We start from the raw sequence: 18258 nt of genomic DNA on the forward strand, positions 1-18258 counted from the left end.
TTAAAGGATAAGAATGTGCCAGGAATTTTTACCTTTGAAACATGCTTCAAGTTACATTTTTAGAAGTTAAAATGTAGTTTTAATCTATAGTTATAGATTAAACTATAGTTAATCTATAGTTTAATCTATAGTTAATCTATAGTATAGATTATATTATCCCCAATAATTTCATGAGTAATTACTGTTCTACAAAATTAGATGCTATTAACAACTTTTATCTTCACTTTGAAACCAAGTACTTTGTTTCTGAGGACTGAAATAATACTACTCAAAAGTGTATGTTCAATGTATTATTTTCGGTGTTTGTATGAGGCGTTGTGATGCAGGCATAGCTCAGTGGCAGAGTTCTTGCATGCACGAGGGCCTAGTTTCAATCCCCAGTAATGCCAAAGCAAAGCAAAAGAAGAGACGTTGGAGTCAAGAATTTATACACTCTGCTTCCACTCTCACAATTACCGTCGTCATTTCCCCTCTGGTCCTCCACGTGGATAATTTAGGGAGCCGGCGGCACTTTCTCTATCAGTAGTGGGTTACATTCTAGCTGATTTTCTAAAGATTCTGCACATACCTGATAGATTCTTATCATTCCAGGAAGAAGTTCCACTTCTGATGTTCTAGACACACACAAGGCTCCATTCTCTCATCAGACTTTTCTTAACAAAGGGCTTAGTAAGTCTATGGGATTTCTGTCCATCAGAGACACACAAGATGAGGAAGATTGTTTCAAGGATATCCCATCTGATAATAACTCCAGGCTTGAAGATTCTGGGACTGTCTCCTCCCCTTACCAGTTCAAAACTAGCAGTCCACAAAAAAAGGTCCCCGGAATTGACGCACTCTCCAAGAAGAAGGTCTGGGCTTCGTCCATGGACTTGCTTTGTATGACTGACAGGGACTTTCCCCGAGAGACTGGCAGGCTCTATGACCCTGAGGCTGTAACAGGACGGACTTCAACCACTCCCAGAAAGAAAGAGGCCAGGTACTCTGATGGAAGCATTGCCTTGGATGTCTTTGGCCCTCAGAAAGTGGAGCCAATGTATCACACTCGGGAAACACCAACTTCCTCTGCAGTATCAAGTGCTTTGGACCGAATTCGAGAGAGGCAAAAGAAACTTCAGGTTCTGAGAGAAGCCATGAATGTAGAAGGTTAGTAATTCTGTGTGTGTCTGAGAGATAAAGTGAATTAAAATACCTAAGGTTGTGTCTTAAAGCAAAGAAGGGTTATTAAACCATCCACAAGTCTGATTCCCACTGCCAAGCCTTTGCATCTAGGCTACATTGACTTCTCTGACAGTTTATGTTCACTTGAGTGAAAAACCCCAGAGTGTGCTATGAAGTCCTCCCTACCACCCAAATCCTCCCTAGAGCATGCCCCCGCACTCCACAGTTCACTTTAAAGCTCTGAGCCTCGAGGGCCAGGCAGTTTTCTATGCTGTCTTACTGGAGGCCTCAGGGAATGGCTGGCTTGTGCTTCTCAAAAGCAGTGGGTCACATGACACTAGGGAGGTGAGCTTGCTTGGTACCAGGTGGGCTCCAGAATGCCAGCTTCCAGGACAGGTGCAATGGCAGGCCTAAGTTTGAGATCTACATTTCTCAAATCATGGTACTTAGGTGTATATATTTAAAGTCAGTCTAGATTTGAACTGATTATGTCATTTCATGTCTATGAGTTACCTTCCTTAGTCTGAGTTATGTCATCTATAAAATGGACTTAACAAAAATAAATCAATCAGATAATGAGTATGAAGTGATTAAACAAGTCACTTATTACATTTTTAATTTGAAAAGCATAAAATCAACTTTATAAGTTTATATGTAGCATGGTCTTACTGTGTCACATTGGCTAGCCTCAAACTCAGAGATAAGCTTGCCTCTGTCTCACCAGAGCTGGTATTAAAGGTGTACACCACCATATTCAGCACACTGTAAATTCTTACCATTCTGTATCCCACATGTGGTAAATTCTTATCTTTCTGTGTTAAAGCTCTCTTCAAAATATCTGAGTCATTTACAAAAAAAATCAATACATAGAATAGAAAAGTTATGTTTGAAACATAAGGATAGTGGCTATTTTAGCATAAGTGAATGCAAGAGGAAAAAATGGATTGTCAATTAAACCGACATACATGGACATGGACATGGCTGCCTTGGGACTCATTTGTAGACCAAGCTGGAATTATATTAAGATCAAAGCTTTATAACATCCTCTTTCATTGTCAGAACTGTATTGTCCTTTGTTTTAGCTATTTGAAAAGAATGTTATACTGCTTTCTGTTTAGAGGAAGGAGTAACGGAATTGAGGACATGCTATCACTTGTGTGTGCAGAGGATGCTTGTTCATGGGTATGCCGTTGCATGTGCTTTTGTGTGTGTCTGGAGCCAGAGATCAACCTTGGGTGTTGTTTCTCAGGAGCTATCAACCTTTTGTTCAAAAGCATTTTATTTATTTTTAACTGTGTGTATAGATGGGGAGTGTGATGTGATTGTAACACAGACAAGGACATCAGATCCCCTAGAGTTGGGAGCCATTACATAGGGCCTCGGAACCTACCTTGGTCCTCTGGAAGAAGTGTGTGCCCTTAGCTGTTGAGCCATCTCTCTGGCACCACCTTGTTTTCTGAGACAGGGCTTCTCAATGGACCCCAACCTCACTGACTAAACAGTCAGTCCCAGGCATCTGCTTATGCCTGGCTTGTTTGTGGGTAAAGTCAAACTCACGTCCTCATGTGTGCACGGCAAAGAACTACACCCACCCCACCCCCTAACCCCTAACCATCTAAGATAGTTGTCTCAGTAGTCTGTCCATACACTGCCTTCCTTCTGCGAAAGGCCTGTTCTTCAGTTCTTAAGTTGAAGCATGTGCTATCCTAGTAAAAGACATATTGCAGTGTTTTCTTCAAGTCAGGAATTAGGAAATAGTGGATATTTAATTGATATTGTGAGTTTGTATATAATATGCATCTTATAAAGCATTAGTGCCTTTATGAGGTAATTCAGTATAGTCTTTACATGTTTGTGTGAGTGCTTCATGTATGTCTGTACACTATGGATGTGCCTAGTGCTTGTGGAGACCAGAAGAAGGCACTGGATCCCCTGGAACTAGAGTTACAGATGGTTGTGAACCACCATGTGGTGCAAGCAACCAAACCCAGGTCCTCTGCAAGAGCAGCCAGTGCTCTTACCTGCCTGGCCATCTCTCCAGCCCTGGTGCTATGTGTTTGTGATATAAAGTGGCTTTGAGTCTTCCTGAGCTAGAAAGTAAAAGTGTAAGTTTATTCATTCTATAAATTTTAGGTTTTAGAACTGTGGTAGCAAAGAATAGGCACTTTCCTGTAGCTTACAAGAAAGGACTCCACTTCTGAAATCGAGTCATCCCCCCTTCAATGTTACACAGCAGCAGCTCACATGTGAATAATAACTTAGTCTGAATTTAGGTCTATGTACTCATGAAGACACACATACTGAAATGTTTCTCTTGTGGGAAAAGACAACTGTAAGTGAATCAAAAAAATATAAAACTATTATATTTAACATGTGAATAATGAAGATACATAATGAAGATAGATACAACGAAGATGAATATTTCTGACACCTAAAATGAGCAATATGTTTAATGTGAATATTAAAATAAAACCATGAAACTGGGCATGATAACTTACATTTTCAATTCCAGCATTTAGGAGGTAGAGGATAGCAGATATCTGTCAGTTTGAGGCCAGCCTGATCTACTTAGTAAGGTCCAGGCCAGCCAGAGCCACTTAGTAAGATCCTCTATTGATGATGATGATGGTGATGATGATGGTGATGATGGTGGTGATGATGACGATGATGGTGGTGGCGATGATGATGATGATGGTGACAATGATGATGTTGATGGTGGTAATGGTAGTGGTGATGATGATGGTGATAATGATGGTTGTAATAATATAACCATGAAGCTGAAGAGATGGCTCAGTATATAAGAACATTTACTCTGTGAATGGAAGGACTGGATTTCATAAGACCTGAAACACTAAGAAACTGGGCATGGATTTGCAATCCTGTAACCTCATTGTTGAGGTGCAGAGTCCTGCAGATCCTGGGAGCAGGTGGGCCAGCCAGTGTAGCTGAAACAGCAAGCTTCCAGTGTTTTCGGAGACTCCGCCATAAAGAAATAAGGTGAAGAACAGTGGACGTATCTGTTGTCTTCTTCTGACCCTCACATTCACACACGCAGGCACACACACTTGCTTCCCTATATGAATTCTCTGCACACACTACACACACACAGAAGAAAGAGAAATTAAATGTTGTCTACCATTCTGATGTATTGGTTTCAAGACATTATTACTTTGAAAGTTAATATTAGTATAAATTAGTAAAATTGAATTTTTATATTTGAACCTTGGTTTGAGAGTTAAGGAGATCAGATACTAATGGAATGAAAATCTTTAAATTGTACCATGATTGTCAGTTTAGTGTATTTTGTTTGAATAAGTAACTTTTAATTGGACTACCTGTAACAAAATACATTCATTGTGTGATTTGTTTATCTCATGAGGTAGTGGGTGTGTTCATACTTTAATAGAACACAGATACACCAATGTGAGTGCAAACAGGTATTTTCTGTAAAGATAATACATGGTATTTTTAAGTTTTATCTGTTCATGTAACTAGTTATGATAGTTTATCATTTCCAGATTTTGAAATTTTTATTTGTTAAAGGACATACACACAAAGGAAAAGCTTTCTTTTTGAAATTACAGTGTACTTTGAACTGTTTAATAACTAAACATTTTCTATTCTGCATCTTTCTGTTGTGAACATTTCAAAAGCATTTGCTATCAATAAAAGCTTGCCTGTGTTTTTCCAGAAGGTGTTTTAAAACCCAGTAGACAAAGCCTGAATGTACGGATTTACTGTGCAAATACTGACATCATCTTAAATGAGCCCCCATTATTATATTTAGAAGGAGCAGTCACACACTCGCTTTACTAGCATGTTATCTGTGGGAGCGTTTGAGCATGGAATTCAAAAGCAGTAATTCCAATTCATTTTTTAGTTTAGGGGCTGACTGGTTTCCAACTGTGTTGTCTCTCTGCATGTGAGGTAATTTACACAAGCTATGTAAACAGAAGTACAGCAAAGGTTTTAACTAGTCCGCAATGATGAGAGTAGAAAATAAATACTATTTATCTCATTGAATTCTCATGAAAATAGAGGTCTTTATGTGCTAAACCAAGCAGAACAGTCTACCTCACTAATGCACACACTATTTATATTTATGTATTTTTACTAAATATTCATATTTCAAAATACTCTGTATAGTCTTTTGTGATCTTGATCCTGGCTGCTGCTAATGGATTTCAGCAATTTTAGGATTAGATGATGTCGTAGAGTACATCTTTATCTAAACACCATATTGGGCTTTAATAGCATACTCACTATCCCAGAACTGGTTGATAATTGAGTTTCTGTCAATTGGAAGATGGCTATTTCCATGATGGATTTTCACAGTTCTGGCTAACCATTCCCTATTGTTACTTTGCTTTTAAAAATTGTTCTGGGACTGGGGATATAGCTAATGGCATAGAACATAACCTTACATTTCATCCCTGGCACCCCAAAAAGAAAAACAGTTTGTTACAGTATTTAAAACAACTAAAAAAATGAAATTGCCACATTCAATTTGTTCTTTGGGTGGGCAAGGAGGATCGTTGCATGGTTGGTGAACACAGTAGTCTCCTTCAACCTCAATGTTTCTCTGGAACAGACCTGTCCTCATGAAAGGAGCCTTTCCCTCAGCCACCTCCATATCACCTCAGTTGATGTTAGCCACCCAGCTAGCCCAGTGGAAAACAGACCTTACAGCCACAGAGTTTGCACTGGAAAGAATTTGAGTATAGCCGACTCCTAGCTCTTTGCCCAAGGCTCAGAAAAGTAAACTCATTTTGTCAGAAGAGGTACATGAGCCATTTTTCATGACCAACCTGCATTTTGAACTCTGTTATAGGTTCTTCCGCTGTCATCCAGTGCTTTGAACTCTATCAGAGATTCTTCCATTGTCAGCAAGTGCTTTGAACTGCCATAGGGTTCTTCCATTGGTCATCTAGATTTCAGGATGAGACCAGATACATGGTTAGTTGTTGCTGCCTGGGAATGTGGACATTGGACTTACAACCTAATAAGCCCTAGTTTCTCCTTACTAAAGTTACATGTTTTTTAATATAATGAGACAGGGTAGCATTGGGAAAGAAAGCCCTTAAGGGAGACAGTGCCAGGGTTAAGACAGCACTCCACAGCAGCCTTACTCTACTGTGATAGGTATTCCAATGAGGTGCTACAGTGGGAGGATCGTATTGTTAGAGGATAACCCTGCAGCTAGAGATGATGAGGAAGAGACCTTTCAAAGCAGTGACAGTGAGTACTCCAACTTCTCTGGGAACAGAATGAGAAAGTTGGGATCAACAAAATCCTGTGAAAGAAATTGTATTTAAAGCTTAAAAATGATAAATTATTACTATACTGTTAGTTGACACTTAAGCGTGCAGATAGTTCGCTATAGAAAGCTGGGCAGAAGGCCCAAGAATTCTGTGTTAAGAACCAGTTTTGATGTCACTTTCTTTTCTTCCATCTTAGTTTCACTTTTTAAAATGGGGAGCTGCAGAGATAGCTCAGTAGTTACGAACACTAGGTCCTCCAGAGGACCCAGGTTCAGTTCCAAACACCCACATGGTACAAATGTAACTCAGTTCATGGGCTCTGACTTCATCTTTTAGACATGGTGGATATGCATGCACATGGTACGCAGATACACATGCAGGTAAAACACCTACACACACAAATAAAGGGATTTTAAAAGGATTGCTTTACCTCTGTGTTTGAGTGTTTTTCAGCATGTATGTACTTGTACCACATGTGTGCAGTGCCTGCTGAGACCTGAAGGCCCTTGGGTCCCCTGCACCTGAGGTTACAGGGGGCTGTGAGCCGCCATGCGGTGTCTCTGCTCTTCACTACTGAGCTGTTTCTCCAGCCCCCGCCCAGTATCACTCTTCACTTCAGCACAAGTCTGCTCCTACTTGGTTCTTTTTGCTTTCTTCCTCGGTGTCAGAACTTCTCATTTCTACCTCTCCGAACTGCGTCTTACAGCCTGTGAAGTTGTCTGGTTTTCACTAGGAGTCTCTAACAGATGTGTTTTGATTGCCATGTACAAGCTACGCTTCCTCGGTGGTTCACAATAGGTTCTCCACCGTGAGAGAACCTGGTGGGTTAACAGCACTGTGAGGTGAGTGCGAGCAGCGTTCCACACCTGCCTGGGGATTAACACCATGTTCCACCAGCATTCAGAGTGGCTCTGCATTTTGCACAAAACATAAAGTGTTTTCTTCAAAAATTACAGTTAAATATTATTTATTTAGTGAGCTATGTCATCAGTCTACTTTATCTCAAAATTAGATACTGCTTCCTTATTTGAAGCACTGTGACCTCTGGTCCTGGCCCAGTTTTGTTGTCCTTGATAGCCTTGTTGCCAGGGCTGAAAGTCTGCTGGAATATATGGAATACACAAGCACTTGCACATGTGACCTTATTCATAATTTTCAAGTTATAACATTGCATTCGAGAAGGTGCAGTTTTCAGTTTTTAGTTTTATAGTTACTTTAAGAAAAGCAAAGGGGTGAATTCAGAGTGCTGTAGTCCTCAGGAGAGATGCTTGTTGCCTCACACACCCTTGCTAAGTTAAAAAGGCTAGTTATGAACTGTGTCAGCTTTTGTTTCTCTACTTTGTTTACAAGTAGAAAAAAGAAAGTAAAAATATGGCTAGATTGTTATCTTAAATCATTCCGAGAGCTAAAATAATAATTTAAGGTACTATTGCACTGATAACAGTTCCACAGAAGTAAATACCTATAAGCTTTGGATATAGAATTGAGTAATAATCTCTGTTCAGTTATGGAAGTATTCTCTTTTTGTTCATTCCACAGAATCAAATCACATACTCTGTCTTTGAACATTATACAAGGGCTAGTGAGGTAGGAACAACAGGGAATCCTGGATGGTGTTTGATGGGTACGGGTAATCACTGTAAAAGTCACGGCCCAGATATGGCTCCACTTGCTCTGGGCCCCTGGGGGATCTGGAAACTTTTTGTTATGCCTGCCTCTGCACAAGCTTTACACATCTGGAATGATTCCGGTCACCAAGTTTCTCCATGTATCCCTCTTCACTTTCATACTTTCAGGTCCAATTTTGTATTCCTCACAGTCACCTCTTGGGCTTACAGACCATATTTTGCTGACCAGAGTACAGTTTGATATGGAATAGAGTGGATCATAGAGCTCGCAGAAAAGAGCACATGACAGTAACTTCTCTGGAAGTCACTCTCTGAAATAGAAGTACAGGGAGGTTTGTCCAATATACAGATACCCAACAATGCAACTTGTGTTTTTCTGCTGTTTGAAAATTGAAGTATTCCATTTCATAGGGCCATTTTCTTAAAAAAAAAAAGTGAGGTCTTTAAAATGTTTAATAGTTATGAACTAGAAAGTTGTCATTCTAAAATTGACATCACTCTCTGAAACTGACATCTGTAATTTGAGTCATGTAGTAAAGGCGAAGAAATGGCAAGCTAAATGTCAGTTCCTGTCACTGGACTTGGCTGAGTGGCACCTCCTGTACATGAGTGGTCTCAGCTTGACGCTGTGTCACTTGTAGTTTGTGCTGATTTGGATTAAATTTAACATGAAAGTGATGGAATGAAAGCTTTGTGTGAGCCCAGAATCATATGCAAATCTTTGTACCTGGAGTCTGATGCCTCAACATTTAAAACACAGTGTTCATGAACACATGAATGATTTCATGCATTGAAGGCGCTAAGTGTATTGCAGCAATGGTAGAAGTTGTGATTCTTGGTTGTAAAGAACTTGTGAAAAACATTGTAGCCTACTGAGAAGCTGCCTACTAATTGTCTGAAATCAGTGTGATCATAGAGTTGGTGTCACTTCTGTTCACAGGATGAAGCTGTACAAAAGGAAAACACACTTACATGCTGCAGTAGGAGAAGTTAAGGACTCCCTTCTGTTTGAAACAGTGCTATGAGTAATATTACAACATTTAACTAAACTTCTCAAAGTCACTCTTCTTTAATCCCTATTCATTCCAGTCTTCCCTCCCTCCCTTCTTTGTTTTGTTGTTGTTTTTTTCAAGACAGGGTTTCTCTGTGTAGCTTTGGAGTCTGTCCTGAAACTCACTCTAGACCAGGCTGGCCTTGAATTCACAGAGATCCGCCTGCCTCTGCCTCATAAGTGCTGGGATTAAACACCACTGCCTAACTTGTTCCGGTCTTTCCTACTGGACAGGTGATTTTGGAGAGGTTGTTCGTGTGTGTGTGTGTGTGTGTGTGTGTGTGTGTGTGTGTGTGCGCGCGCGCGCGCACGCCTGCACATTGTGTATATGTGTGTGTCCCAAGCACAATTTGGTTACTTTGATCTCACTGAGGTGATCTCCCAAGTGCTTTTCACTCTTAGTATTCTTAACACTGATGATTTCCAGAACTACTTCTTCTGTGCTGAATTCACACACTCCCAGCAAGTTTTAATGAAGGAAATTCTCAGAATGAGACATAACCTAGAATAAATGATCCCTTGTGTACCAGTTTCTTCACCGTACATTTCTTCCACACATTTTAGAGGTGTTAAAATTTATAAACCAGCAAATGAGACATAGAGAATAGCTTAACATATCAAAGGTAAACATATTCTTCAGTTATAATGATGAGAGCCCAGAGTTTCCCTACTACAGAAGGAACATGTGTTGAAGGTAGAGGCCACATGGGAGCTTTATGAGATTATATATTTAGATAAGTATGTTGTGGGTCCACTGCACATTATCACAATTTTTAGTATTCAGAAAACTTAGTAACATTCTGTAAATAGGTTTTGAGGAGGATCTTGTGGGTTTGTGTTTTCAGTAGTTGAGGTCTAAGGATGTAGCTCAGTCATTAAATGCTTGTGTTGCAAGAGTGAGAGTTTGAGTTCAATTCCTTAGAACCCAAAGAGAATCAGGACATGGCAGTGCACAACAGTCCCAGTGCATGGAAATGGGGACAGGCAGAACCTCATTCTCACAGCCTCCAGCCTAGCCAGATCAGCAAGCTCCAAACCAAAGAGAGGCCCTGGCTCAAGAAACACGTAAATGGTACCTCAGGAACAACGTCCAAGGTTTGTCCTTCATCCTCCACAGGCACATATGCACAGGAGCATACGGACATGTGTACACATGCATGTACATAAACACAAAATGGTCTGATACCAGTTAAAATTCTGGTTGGTACTGAGGACTGTATATATGACATTCATGTTATATATTTTTCTAAATATTTGAACAATGTCATAATAATCAGACTTTTTAAAATTATACAATTAATACTACAGTCCTGGGATCAGAATCAAATCCAGAGTGATAGAATTATACATTGAGATGTGGATAGAAAGCATTGCCAGTTGTGTGGTGCATGCCTTTAATTCCAGCACTAGGGAAACAGAGGCAGGTGCACCTCTGTGAGTTGGAGGTCAAGTCCAGGGACATCCAGGCCTACATGACTGTCTCAAAAATCCAAAAAATAACAAAAATAGGTACCAGTAGCATCTGGGTCTTGTAAGAGCAGGGTATTCAATGATGCAAGAATACTTCATTAAAGAGTAGGCTCTACTGCCTGCTACAGTCCAGAGCTGAGGTAGAAAACCTCAACCTCTGAGCATGTAGATCACGGAGCCAAGAAATGTCGCCACCCATGTGGTCTGTAAGCATGGAACATGGGCTTCTCACATGGCCTTGACATAGGGATGCAGTTTTACATTTCTGAAATGGCTGATTTTATTATTTAATTTAGAAATGGATAGGATAATGATGGCCCACATCTTTAATCCCAGCACTCGGGAGACAGAATCTCTGAGTTTGAGGCCAGCCTGGTCTAGAGAGCAAGTTCCAGGACAGTCTGGGCTGTTATACAGAGAAACCCTGTCTGGAAAAACCATGGGGGAGTGGTTCAGAGAGAGAGAGGAAGGAAGGGAGGGAGGGAGGGAGGAAAATTTCAAGCTTACAAAGGTTAAATATTTTATTTTAGTAAGCATGACTGTGTGTTGAATTGTGGCTTAGACCTTTAATCTGATTATAAACCTTTTTTTAAAGCATTACTGAGAAGAAACTACTGTGTGACTTTTAATCTAGTTATATCTACCATGTTATTACATGAAAAGAACATGGCTAACAGCACTTTAAGAAGCTCACAAACTAAATCCCTTCCATTTTAATTCATATGACTGCTCCTACCCTTTCCCCACTGTAAAGAAGGAAAACATCTTCCTACCCTTAGTAGACAAAGCTAGTCATCTAGTGTGTTTGCAGAGAGCTAATCCTCCAGCCACTTCCATAGCATGGTGGTGCCCGCCCCGCCCCGTGCCCCACCTAGGCGTAGTCCTGAGAATGGCTTCTAGAGACAGAGGACTGATCAAGGGAGGTATTCTCAAGAAGCTTTCAGGGGGCTGAACAGAGATGCTTTTGTCTTCTGGAAGAAACCCGGGCTGAAGAGAAAAGACAAAGAACAGACTATAAGCTAAAGGAAACACAGATACAAAACAAGACCTGGCAAATGGGATTCAGTTTTCAGAAACAGTTCCAAGAAAGTAAATATAAGCACTGTATTATACAGCATGAGAAGCTGGTGTTCGGGAGGCCCAGCGTCCCAGCGCAGGAAACCTCTAGTCGGTTTATCGAACGTTTTCACTGTTTTGTAAAACAGCAGAGCCTGAGGTTTCTAAAGCCAGTCCTCTTCTGAGCCTTGCTAGTTTAGCTCTCCTGAAACTTGCAGTTCTGGATTTGTGATTTGGTACTGGTTCCTTGGAAAATTCCACATCATATTAGCTGGAGAGGTTGGTAACAAGAAAGTTAAAGTGCTTTGGTGCCTTTAAATGAAAAAGTTCTTCCTAAGTAACTGTTTAATGTGTGCACAATTTATTATATTAGTAAATAGAAAGTGGTATTTTGTAACACTATTTTTTTCATTGAAACTACTGGCTGATTTTCAATTTTGTTGTTGTTGTTGTTCTTCTTCTGCCCTTTCAAATCACATTCAAATTCACTGAGTGGATTTTGAACCTTATTTCACCATGAGATTTCTCTGGAGTAGAATGCAGTCATTTACAAAGGACTAGGAAATACTTCTCAATTCTGAAACCTTTTCCATTGACTAGAGTATTACTCAATACTCGTTGACTATACACAAAGCTGGGTAGTATACTCATGGGCGATATAGTATGCCTTGTTCTTCATATGAACATTGTCCTAGAAACTTGCTTTTCATGAGTTCAGGGCCAGACATCTATTTTCTCTCATTTGCTTCACGTGTCTTTCTCAACACGACTCCTGTTCTGCCTGGGTTCTCCCAGCACATTGTTCCTGGTTCCACAAACATGGCTCTTGTGGTGCCGTTAAATGACTTCATTATTCATTAACATCATTTGCTCTTAGAATCTCTGTTGAACATGGAGCAGAAACAGTTCATCGTGTGATGTTCCTATACTCGAATTTGCAGACTGCTTTGGAAAAAAACAATCGTCTTCACTTCTTTTGGTGACCCACAGTCAGGCATCTCCCTTTCTCTTCACTTCAGGGCATTTCCCATGGAATGCTCCCTCTAAAATCAACAAGAAGCCACAAGACAGTCTGGATACATTTCACTAAAATTCATGTATCCTTAGCCCTAGGGCCACATGAAAGATTCCTGTGGGTTTCGCTAACCTTCACAACAGTTTCCCAGGATGACGTCTGTCCTGGTGTCAGGACTCTAGCCATGGTGCTCCCAGGATGACATCTGTCTTAGTGTCTGGTCTCTAGCCACGATGCTCCAATGATGTGACTCACTCTTTATTACCCAGTGACCTTCTGACATTGGGATCTTGAGATTTCAAATCTCTTTATTTGTTTATTTTTACCATTTTCTTTTCCTGCTCTTTCTCCTGTTGGTGAGGCTTCCCCTTGTGTTTTTTCCATCTCCCATTTCCTTCAGCACATTTCCATCTGCTTTTCTGACTATTATCTGCAACTTCAAAAACAGGCTTTTTGTCAACCACCTGAAAAGATGAACAGTCTGTCCACTGGGCCAAAAAACTCTCCTCCAAACCAGCAAGCTTACAGAAACAATAACGTATGCTTGCTTTCTCAGTTCTTACCATCTGTCCTCCTTTGACCTTTCTGTTCTGCTTGTACGATGAAAAATGATTCTGTCAAAGGTCACCTAAAGGTCCCCTTGGAGTAACCCTTGTTTTCATTCATCAGCTCAGAAAACATTGTGTCCTTACTGCACCCTGGGCATGTACTGGATGTAAGAAGCAACTCATCTGCTTTCGTAAGAGAGAGGGGCCCGGATGGAGGCACAGCAGTTAGTTAAGCATAAGGAACTGGGAAGGAGGAGGAGCGATGTCTTAGTGCTTAGTTTTTGGAGTTACAAAGAAAAGCTGAAACATCTCAAAGGAAAAAGGACATTCAGATAGAGAAATTGTGTCAGGACTCGGCATGCATTTCCAGGAGGTGACTATGGGTTGCTGAGCTGGTCACCAGAAGGTATAGTGATACAAGTGAAGACTTTGAGGAAGAAATGGTGATGAGTATTCTCCATGAATTTAAGTTTTTGAATTTTGATTTGTTTTTGTATGACAAGCTTGGGGCTGTGGGCAAAGTCTTGTGCTTTCAAGCAGATGCTCACCATTGAATCAGTTTTCATAAAGTGTGATAAATTGTAGTGTGCACTAGAGGGTGGCAGTCCTTGAACAGCAACCTAAAGAGATTATAGATGTCTTTTGAAGGACTCTAGTTTCAAGGACTTAGAGAACTACAGTGCAGTGCCTAGATTTTCCAATCTGGCAAGCCCACTTCCTATATGCTGGGTTATATGTAGAGCATGACTGTGGAAAGAAAGGAAATGAGAGAGAATAGAGAATCCAGACATTGATGGAGAGTGCCCCACAAGGACAGTCCCACAGGGGCAGAGCATGGATGAGCAGTGCCTCACAGGGGTAGTAGGGATGGAAAAGGGATGGGACAAAAATACTTAGAAAGCAGGATCTGGGGACTGGAGAGACAGCTCAATGATTAAGAACACTGACTCCTCTTCCAGAGGATCCTGGTTCAATTCAAAGCCCCCACATGGCAGCTTACAAATTGTCTATAACCCCAGCCTCAGGGCAACTAACACCTACTTCTAGCCTCCAAGGGCACCACGCACACACGCACGCACGCACATGGTACAAAGACATACATTTCTGCAAAACACTCATATACATATAATAAGCATTAAAAGACATAAAGTAAATACTTTTATGCAGTATTCCTATTTTAGACCTTGCTTGTCTCTTAGCCTCATTTCCTTGCAGGAGACACTCTGAGATGTTCTCTACAGGAGCCCCTCCTGACACCTTCCTTCTCATTCTGGTAGAATTGAATGTCCTGTCTTGCAATGTGTATTTGTGTACTTACCTTCTATGTTGTAAAGTCTCTTGGATTGTACTCTTGGGTTCTTGATCACTTGTAGCTAAGTACTTAACAGAAAACTACACACAGCATCCTAAAAACTGACGTGAGTGTTGCTCCTGTAACATCCATACTATTCTGAGAGCTTTGGGTGTTTATTCATTTAATTCTCACAGCAATCTTATCAGATGTTACTAGAACCACCCCCCCCTTTTAACCACAAATAAATAAATAACAAAACAAAAAACGAATCTAGGAGTCTGTTTCCAGAATCCATGCTTTCAACCAGTGTGCAAAGTATCTCTATACTAGAGCCTAATTTTTCAAACCTAAAGTAAAATATAAGATGTACTAATCAGATTGAATGTGTCCTTTTTTCTTAATTTGTGGGGCATTGCTAATACATTTCTATTTTTTTTTAATTCTTTTAGAACCAGCTCGAAGATACAAAACTTACCACAGTGATATCTTTAGTACCTCCAGTGAAAGCCCATCTATTATCTCCTCGGAATCAGATTTCAGACAAGGTAAGCACCCCCTAAAACAAACAAAGTGTCTTTTTAAAGAAGCAACTATCATTATTTTTTAATATTATTGAAACAAAACTTGTCAAAATGTTAAGTTATAAAAATGTTTCCTTTTAAAATTGTTATATAAAATAGTAATAGTTTAATAAAACAGTGATACAATCATTTCATCACATAGGAAGGAAGTCATTGTCTTTAAAACTTAACATGACTAGCCAGACATGGTAGCACATACCTTTAACCCCCAGCATTGGGGGGAAGAAGCAGAACATATCTCCGTGAGTTCAAGGCCAAACTAGTAGCGGGTTTCAGGGCAGCCAAGGGCTGTAGAAAGAGACCCCGTCTCAAAAAGAAACAAGAAAATGAACAACAACAACGAAGAAGCTGATGTGACCTAACCTTAAAAGAATGTTACAGCATGTCATTGACCACATGATGGTGATTCATACGAATTATCTTATTTCTGCTTTCATGTTTTTATCACTTCTACCATTATTCTATTTTTATTCACAATTAGTGAGACGAAGTGAAGCTTCAAAGAGGTTTGAATCTAGCAGCGGTCTTCCTGGAGTTGAAGAAGCTGGTCAGGGCCAGTCACAGAGACCACGGTATGGTTTTGGGAAGCACTAATTTCCAGTCACAGGAGGATGGTTTTGGTTTGGTTTGGTTTCGTTTCGTTTGATTTGGTTTGGTTTGGTTCTCTTTAATTGCAGTTGGCACTTGCCTTTTTAAATTGCCAGTACAAATAGATGTAACACTCAAGAAGGTTAGGGCATAGCATTAAAAGTCTGAAAAACATAGTAAACCTTTATTTCTAAAATGTAAATAGCAATTGTCTGTACTTTGAAAAACTGGGGCAGCTCAGGTATTCAACGTGAATTGGTTGAATAGTTAATTCGATTCGCACTATGTAAGCTATTATGTAAAAAGTTAATTATTCACACACTGGTTGTTTTCAAGAGGTTCTCTGGCATATGTCTCAGCCCATTTGAGGCTGTGTAGTGTCAGCTTCACACTGAATGAAATACTTGGTAAATTTCTTATGAGCTATTAGTGTTTGTGTGTACTAGATCTGGGGTAATTGTGTCATAGCTATGTGTATTTTGCTTTGTTTAAATTGAAAGAGTTTTTGGACAAGCAATCACTGTATTGTATGTCATTGTCACATGTATACACTTCCTTGCATGAACATGGAATGCTGGTTTAAAATCTATAATGTGACACTTGAGATTCAAAGTTATCTTGAAAGTATATTTCCAAATCATCAAAACTCCTTAACCTCACTGTTCGCTTACTTCAGAACCTAAGAGAATCTTCTGGGAAATTTCAAATGTCTGTCTTTAGCTAATGAATATGCCAGCCAATGTCCTTACCTGTGAACTATTAATAGACCGTGTAATCCTAGCTGTATGATTAAAAGGTATTCATGGCTTACAGCTCAGGTAGTTAAGCTCATGTACTAAAAACATTAATCCTTAGATAATGTCCCAAGGTGTTTTTTCTTTCATTTCTTATAAATACCTGTAATTTTTTATGAAAATAATTTTCTACTTACACAATGGCATTTTAATTAGTTCTTCCTTATGATGAGCACTTTTTGGTCATTTTGAATCAAGTGAAAGGCAAAGCTAGGTCTGTACTCAGTATTGCATGCTTTTCCAGTGAGCCAAAGCACTGGGGATGAACAATAAGAAGTCGGTGTTAAATACTATCAAGCTCAGTGCTGAACCGAGGGAGAATTTTTATTTTAGGATTTCATCCTTTATATGTCTGATTGAGAAAAAATTATGACTAGTTATTATTCCCTTTGGGCTTCACTGAAAGAAGAAATGGAGATAGCAACTAGAAAACTCATTGGGGTTGTGTATTAACACTGATTTCAGTCTGTTACTTAAGGATGCATTCCTTCAGAAGAATTAAGGCATCCTGGGAGCTTTATCTGTTTTCTTAATAAAGAATCTCAAAAGCATGAGTCATGAGAGACTTAATTTTGACCCTCCAGGTTTTAGTAGGGAAACATTAACATTAAGGCCACCTTAACTTGCTAATCCATGTTTTAAGGGTAAACTATCTTTGGGATACAACTAAGTTAGATATAAGAAATGGGGAGAGAAGTCTGGGACGTACACATCAATTGCTCAATGTGCATATGTGCTATTGCACGGAAACTGCTAAACTTCACTTCTTTTAACTAGTCCCATCACTTCCTGCCCATAGGAGTACACATTGAGTAAAATACTGTCAAAATTCCTTCTGGAGGTGCAGGCTTTCCTGGATGTGAACCAAGGTTTTTGAAGGCACCCTTGCTGTGTCAGCACATGGCCAGGCACTTGTGATTTGTTCTTCAGGCAGCACTATGTTTGTCCATGTTGTATGCTTCCTTACAAGAAAATTTCCATTCCTTGTAGCTAGAATGAAATGTCAAAACAGACGGAGGTGCTGTTGAGCTCTGTTATGGGGTGGGGAAGGCATTAACAGGAAACAGTGAGTCAGATGTAGCAGAGTGAGCAATTTGTGGATTCTGAGCTATCAAAAGTGTCTTCTAATGACTAAAAAAGATATTCAAAGCAGCTTCCAAAGAGTGTCTCCTAGCCTTTTTGTGTTCTAGCTTTTGAAGTGACGTTACACACTGTGTCTTCCCACAGAGCCTGTGCCTCTCTGCTGCGGGTGTGACTCTCTTTCTGAGTGTGTTAACAGTTTTCCCCTGAGTACATTAGCTGACAATGTACACACTCACTCTCTAGCAGTGCAGTGCTTTTCTAGATTTGAAACTTGTTTTTATTTTTTTACATGTTTTAGTTCTTAATGAAACGTTTTAATCTATATTGGAAAAGATAAAGTGATAAGTCTTCTGCTGCTAAGATTAGTTCTAGTTAATGAAGATGAGTTAAAATGCATGGACTCGAGTTTTTACTTCTTTAACTCCAGGTGAAGGTAAACCATAGGGCCATATTCATTCAGTGCCTGCTGGGCACCCACCACATGTTAGATACTTTCATGTACCAGAGACAGCTGTCAAAAGCAGCACAAAGAAATAACTCCCCCAAGACGTCATCTAGAAATGCAAACTAGGCAGCAGACTGTGGAGAATAAGAAGGCAAGAATCCACCATGCCGTGTTCAAGCCTAAATGTCACAGAGTCTCTGCACCATGACCTGCATGAGACTTTGAGGCTAGGAAGCCCAGTATAGCTCCGTTTTTGTTTGTTTGTTTGTTTGTTGTTTTGTTT

General features: G+C 39.9%; 1 protein-coding gene across 1 annotated transcript in view; it reads left to right on the plus strand.

Moving 5' to 3' along the window:
- Ptpn13 (protein tyrosine phosphatase non-receptor type 13) overlaps positions 1 to 18258 on the plus strand; it is a 161325-nt gene that overhangs the window by 71561 nt on the left and 71506 nt on the right. The window contains 3 exon segments of the mRNA XM_040747543.1: positions 592 to 1146; positions 14934 to 15029; positions 15547 to 15637. Coding sequence (XP_040603477.1) covers positions 592 to 1146; positions 14934 to 15029; positions 15547 to 15637 — 742 coding nt within the window.

This window comes from Mesocricetus auratus, unplaced genomic scaffold (genome assembly GCF_017639785.1).
Source record: "Mesocricetus auratus isolate SY011 unplaced genomic scaffold, BCM_Maur_2.0 Super-Scaffold_100006, whole genome shotgun sequence".
NCBI lineage: Eukaryota > Metazoa > Chordata > Mammalia > Rodentia > Cricetidae > Mesocricetus > Mesocricetus auratus.